Source organism: Schistosoma mansoni, chromosome 7 (assembly GCF_000237925.1).
Source record: "Schistosoma mansoni strain Puerto Rico chromosome 7, complete genome".
Lineage (NCBI taxonomy): Eukaryota > Metazoa > Platyhelminthes > Trematoda > Strigeidida > Schistosomatidae > Schistosoma > Schistosoma mansoni.
The window spans coordinates 7,816,032-7,823,138 of NC_031501.1; the positions used below are offsets into that span (position 1 = coordinate 7,816,032).

Sequence of the window (7,107 nt, forward strand, 5' to 3'; positions counted from 1 at the left end):
ATGAGTGAGTTAAATATTTACGAGATGTACATTTGTTTTCTCTGTGGTAAATACAAACACCAGGGAGATAATATTCAGTTAATCCATTCAATGTGTTTTCACTGACAAATTCGAATGCCGTCAGTGCTTGATCACACATTGTCAGCAATAGGTTAAACAGAACAGTATTTATACTATTATTAATTGATGACGACAAAAGCGTCTGTATTGGTTAATAGGGTTGTAACAATCTTTTTATTTCAATGAGTTCGTAAATGATCATCTTGGTAAGAAATGCGTCTGTTTACGTATCCCACTTTTTTATCATAAATAATGTGGAATATCAACAATATTGTGGGGAGATATTGGTCTCACAGCATCATCATTCGTTCAGACGATTATGTGAATTTTACAATTGAGTGATGTTTTCGAGATCACAGCATCAAAAGAATTTTGTCATAGAAACTGAAATCAATAAACTTGATTTTACAAAATACATATCATTGTTGAATGGCATGCAAATATGCATGCATGTTTGATGTTTGTATTTTTTTACTGATCACTTCAGCACTCTTATTAACAAAGACGGTGATCGGGACGTATCAGCCAGCATATTTGAAGACGAATTTGGTTGGAAGTAGGTGAAGTTGTTTTTCAGATGTGTCGATAATAATAATTTATCATTTCCAAAGTAATAATATTCATAATTATTTGCTTCGTTTCACTGCAATCTCTCTCCTCTTCTAACGATGATTAGTAAAATTGTGATAGGTTGACTAGTAAAAGACGAGCGACTGTTTGTTTTGTTAACAAGAAATAACTTGCCACCTAATAATTAAATCATGGCTATAATTAATCCAACTTGTTGGTGGTTGAAAAGCTACTCAAGGAAATCGATGTTGTATTTATCAACTGCAAAAGGACATAGATTCCTAATAACTGTTACAAATGGAAATCGATGGTCACCGCAGGCGCATTTACTCAGTGAAAGCAAGTGAAGTAGTCTTATGAAACCACTTTCTAGAGACTGACGATCCTAGTTACTGGACAGACAACAATGGAGCCCATCTAGTCAAAACAACCGGTCACACCTGTGCATGTGTCTGGTACCTTAAACAGTGTAGTCTAATGTGTTCTGATCATGTCACTTCGTTACGCCTGCCAAATGTGAAAGGTTTTGAGGCTTACTCAGGAAATACGAGGATATACGTACATTGTCACAGTTGTGTGTTTGTGCACAGTAAAGTAAAGCTATCTAAGAACATAAATAAACCAGACGAATCAGGCGACGGATGAGTTCTCTTGATAATATAGGATTGACCATAAGTAACAGATTTATACTCCTTTGTATAGTGAACGCAAAATATTTGTATCCTTTTACAGAAAACCCAAGCACAAATACTTTACGTGTAATCCAAGAACAGACGGAAGCACTGGCGTTTGAATGGAAATCAATAACGCACAATTCGTTGAAATATGTCTATTTGATACAACCCACAAGCTACTTTCAGCAGACTGTGGAATATATTTATACCGGAGATATTGGAAAATTGCCCACTATTGGAAAACCGTGTGAAGCAACACCTTATGAAGCTAGAGGTTACTATAGCTGGGGTCTGGGGTTTTCTTCATTGTTTATAACCTATGCCATTGAATATGAACGAGGTGAGCTTGTTATTATACTGCAGTTGCTCATTAATATATTTTGTCTCTGTATTCATGCATTTCGCGATGAAAGCAGTAAGGAATCTGCTTAGAAGTTTCCACAAGTAATATACTTGAAAGAATATTTGTCTGGAATTCTAATAGTGGATGCAGTGTTATCAATAGTCAGCTATTTAAATGTGCTTTAGCGAATTCAGGTTGAAACATAATAGTGTACGTATTAGTTGATAGTGGCTATGTGCATTTATTTTGCCTTTCATGTTTTATTGTTTTCTTACTCACAGTTCCGAGGATCGAAAATGTTCGGATACAAAAACACTCTGGTTCGTCTTCACGTATGACATGGGGAAGAGAAAAGTCACCATGTGAATCCAACACCACAATTATATTTAGGGGATATTCAACACATACACTGGAGATGTTTGTCATACCAAGAAATGAAGTTGAATATTATGTGGACCACGCAAAACTGAAGGAAAGAAGAGCAGAAGTGTTCATTCTATTCAACAAACATGGGGATCGTTTCTCTCTACCAACAATCGGTAACATTATCTGAATGTTTGTCATTGTTTGCCACATTTTTCGAACTTACAAAGTTTCACGAATAAGATAATAAGCATATTTGTAAGTTTAATGCTTACATTTAACGGTCGAAAAATACAGGCTAATTATCAATATTGCCACTTAGTAACAGCATGGTCCACGGACGTAGTCCCAAATATTATGTTTTCACACAGACGAAAAATTGGCATAATTGTTCGTAATTATAGGGTAGTACCTGACTTTTGCTGAATTATCAAGTTCACAGTCCACATTACAAGTTCAATCTGATCATAATTGTAAACATCAGAGAAATCGATATCGAGAAAGTGAGGCCGACTTTGGTTTGACACGACACCACCCCAGATTCTTGAATTCTCGCATATGACGGAGTTTAATAGTCATGAAAATGTAGTGTCAACCATAACATAACACGTACTTAAGCTCCGGTAACAGCTTTTGAAATTGGACATATATTTTACTGAGTTTCTGACAGTACCTCATCTCACTTTGACTACGCATGACACGCCTATGTTTCCGAATAAATCACCATAGATAAATGATGATCACCTACTTTGCTGCAGCCATGATCAAGCAATTAAATGGCGTGAATCGTTGCTAAGTGCCGCGGATATGATGAACCATTGATTCACATATACGTCCTGCAGTCACAAGGCCTGATATTTGTCTGATGGAAAGAAGTGTGACAGGGGTAATCGTACACAGTGAGGTCTTAAGTACTGCAAGACTGAAATCGCAGTCGAGATACTTAGATCGGTGAGCTGTGTTATTATTCTTTGCACAGCATACTTTTCTTCGTTTGATGTGTTTGTTTTCAAACTTTTTTCTTTTTCACCGGAATGAAAATGGAAACGTCATGAATGTGAGTTTACAGACTGAACTGTCAAACGATTGAAATACTTCGTTTCTGTAATGCATTTCTAGTAGTAAGATGAACGAAAGACATTGAATTACGTCTGACCAATATTCAGGGTTACGATATATTGAAAAAATATTCGACGAGTCAGTGTGATTTGTAGCAAAATATTTTTATTGTTTTTCAGGAAACAAAAGTTAAATGTAAGTTACCAAAACATGTCACTATTCGTAAAGTTCAACGTTGTGGACTGAAATTTTCAAATATTGACCGCATGAATTTTGACAATTTGAAGCCGGATAAATAATTTTTGGAATTCATATATAAATTTGCATAATACGTCAGATCCTTAACACCACAGAGCTCACTCACATTTGAAGTTAATTTTTTTAAATAACAAACAAAAATTCCAACACAATCAAATTAAAAGAAACGTAGATGTGTTTCTTTAAGGAACAAGTCATAAAAACACCCACGTTACAACATTGATTACTCAACCAAATGAAAGTTGTCTTGGGGAGGACTTGTGAGAATTCACGAAATTGCTTTCAATAACTCCTCCACCACGTGGAACCATCAATATTTTCACGTATATTTATTGCGTGTATTTTGCAGATGAATTATTAGACAAGAAGGTGAACGAAGAACGATCGACAATTCAAACGGAATGTAAGTTAACCACATAATCAGAAATCTATTGACCGTAATGTAAACACGGCACAATTGTGTATAGTATCTACACATTCACGTTTATTGACTTGATTGTCAATACACTATTTAGCTTCATTTGTTTGTTTTATTAATGTAACAGCTGCAAGTGTGACGGTGGGGATCAAGGAGGAAACGGCAACTCTCAATACATGTGAGTTTCTTACCAAACACGTGTTTTACAAATGTTTTCCTTGTCTACCAGTTATTCGTTGTTGAGGAATTTTCAAGTTTTATGTTATCTCGATCGACGAATCATACGAAGTATTTTACAGAAATGCTACAAATGAAATGTGTTTTTTTTTATAAATACAGTTAGGCTTGAGTTATGGTAGTTGGATAAATTTATCTCGTATAACTGATGCAATTGGACTTAAATATTTCTAGTGGGCGTCCACTGTATCAAGCATTTTGTTAACAACCACCGAATGTATTTCTTTTCATCAATATCGAGTATGACAGAAATCATGCTACAAAACCTCGGTCGTATCAACGTTTACATTCTCAATGTTTATTTCAAAAGAAAGCGTGTGTTTTCACATGAACAGTGCGAAGTTTTTGAAATTTTCAAACATCACAAAAGTTCATGAGAATCTGAATAAACAAACAACTAACTTTTTATTTCGTGATTCAAGTGTGAAGGTTTGTAAATCACCTAATTTTCAGTAGTGTATTTTTCCGCATATCAAATAAATGATCCAGGTGACAGTGACATTTATTTCTTTACGCGTGGCAAATACAAGACACGCATCCTCAATGAAATAGGCCGTTATCCCACTCACGTTACAACATTGATTACTCAACCAAATGAAAGTTGTATTGAGCACGACCTATTTCAACAGCAATGATTAAAGTTATGTCATTGTGAGAATTCATAAGATTGCTTTCACTAACTCATCCACCTGGCGGAACAGTCAATATTTTCACGTAAATTTATTGCGTGTATTTCGCAGATGAATTACCAGACAAGAAGATGAAAGAAGAACGACCGATAATTCGAACGGAATGTAAGTTAACTACATAACCAGAAATCTATCGATCGTTATGTAAATTTGGCTTAATTGTTGACAGTGTCTACACAATCATGTTTGTTGATTCGATTGTCGAGTTGGATATCATGTAACATGGTACAGCTCTTTCATCAATGTTCTATCACGAGTTTGAGATTTGTGTATATTCTGTTTGTTGACTCGATTGTCGATAAAATATTTAGCTTCATTTGTTTGTTTTATTAATGTAACAGCTATAAATGTGACGGTGGGGATCAAGGAGGACGCGACAACTCTCAATACATGTGAGTCTCCTACCAAACACGTGTTTTGCAAACATTTTCATTATCAATCAATTATTCGTTGTTGTTATTGGTCTGAGATAGTCTTAGTGATGTGTTTGTACTTTTCCGAGTGCTTTTGTTTGGCCAGTTATTATTTCAATGTTTGTTTCCGTCTTACAGATGTTTGCGTTCCTCTTCCATCACTGATGTTATTTTGATTTCCACACGTGTGTTTGTGTGATTTAATCCTAAGTGCGTCCGCACTATATTCCGCTGTTGCAAAAGTATCCTTGAAATGTCATCCTCCGATATTCTGAGCAACGTTCTATTCAAAGTGTCATCCACCAAACCATTGTTCGACTTAGGCAGTGACGAATCAGAAATCATTAGGAAACACTGTGTTTCTCCTTCATTTGTAACTTCAGCTTCTCTCAATTCTTCATCTGTTAACAATACGCCTACTTTCAGTGTGTTGAAAATCGGCTTCCATGTTGCGTCCCATATTTGTCAGATTTTATTGATCAACAAATATTTCCATTCTTTAATTTATGTCAGATTATATATCACTGCGACCATTGGTGTTTTTACTTGCAGTTTTAATACGTGTCAGTTTCCAGCGAAACTCTATTATTTTAGTTGAGTATATCTACGAAAATCTTTTTTTTCGTGGGTTTGAATATTTTACTAGTTTTATCCATATTCATTATTAGATTCAATTGCTTGTTTGAGTGTAACTGCTGAAATTCTTTGTACTTTACTTGTGTCCACGTCACATCCACAGCATCAAGTGTTCTATATTCATCAGTTTTCCAAAATATTGGTTCTTCAAGTAAGTGTGCTATTTACTGAGACTTTTGTTTTAATGTTGACTTAACTTGTGATTTCTCATGTTCTTATAGACCATCTGAAGGTGTGCATATTACTAGAGTTAGTAGATTTAGCCTAAATTATACATAAAATATGACTACTCGGTTGACTTTGTGAAATATCAAATTTTATCTTGTCTTTATTGAGACCAGTTGAGTCTGAATACCTGATACGACGTTTTAGTGTGAATCGGATAAGTTCATACGATGAAAATTTTATGAGTATATCTACGCAAGATAAATCAGGTTTTCTTGTAATGACGAACAAAGACATTATATCAATTAATCAAATAATGGTAAAAATACTGTACGAAACAATTACGTCGAATGAATATATATTAAAACACTTATTCCCATCGCTCTGATAATCTACGTCCCACAAATTGATATCTTGTATTTTATATGCATACTCTCCTTTACAATTTACACTTGCTCTCACACAAACTACTCCCAGCTCACACTCATGGATTTTCAAAGCAATGGTACTTAGATTATCCTAATCACTTATTGAAAGAATTGTATTAGGGCTCGGTTTGTTAATGGATTTCAGAATGTTACGATTTGTCAATTTATATCAAATGGTGGTGCATCCGCTTTGTGCTACAAATCACAAGGTTGTTTTATTTATGTATTTGTTAGTGCATTTCTTTTTATCTTCCATTATAACTTATGTCTGATAGTTTAATTGATTTTCACATCAGTAAAGAAGTGTTACTTCTCAGTTATTACACTTTTCTCTCACAGATATCCTTATACCAATATTGGTTGTGGTAGTTTTTGTGGTCAGCATAGTTTTGTTTCTTCTTATCAAAGTGTTCTAACAACAACTCTGTCGTGTATTCGTACATTTGTGTGCAACATGTTTATTACTGATCAACTGTCGGTTTCATATTCATAAATATAATTTATTGTCTTAAAATTGGTTTTGATTTTTAAAGTAACTAAATCCAGTAATGTTATCGATGCAAATCAAAAGACATGTGGGCAGATGAAGAGGGACGAGGAATAATTGAGTAGACAGCTGTTTTCAATAACTTTGTCATCATGCTCCATCGTTATAAATTTTTTATTCACGTTTATCAGTTGCACGAACGCATTAATCATCTGGCTTTAACCACCAACGCATCAATCACTGAAATACTCAGATTAGACAGACAACAAGGTCAACAGTCTCTTGAATCACACAACGGCAACTACAA

General features: G+C 34.7%; 1 protein-coding gene across 1 annotated transcript; it reads left to right on the forward strand.

The window, feature by feature from the left end:
• Smp_166690 (hypothetical protein) lies at positions 1-2,200 on the forward strand (the record flags this gene model as incomplete). The annotated part of the gene is made up of 4 exons (XM_018798750.1): positions 1-4; positions 548-616; positions 1,363-1,644; positions 1,929-2,200. The coding sequence occupies 4 exons, from the start codon at positions 1-3 to the stop codon at positions 2,198-2,200; spliced, it is 627 nt and encodes a 208-aa protein (XP_018653661.1).
• Positions 2,201-7,107: the final 4,907 nt, after the last annotated feature.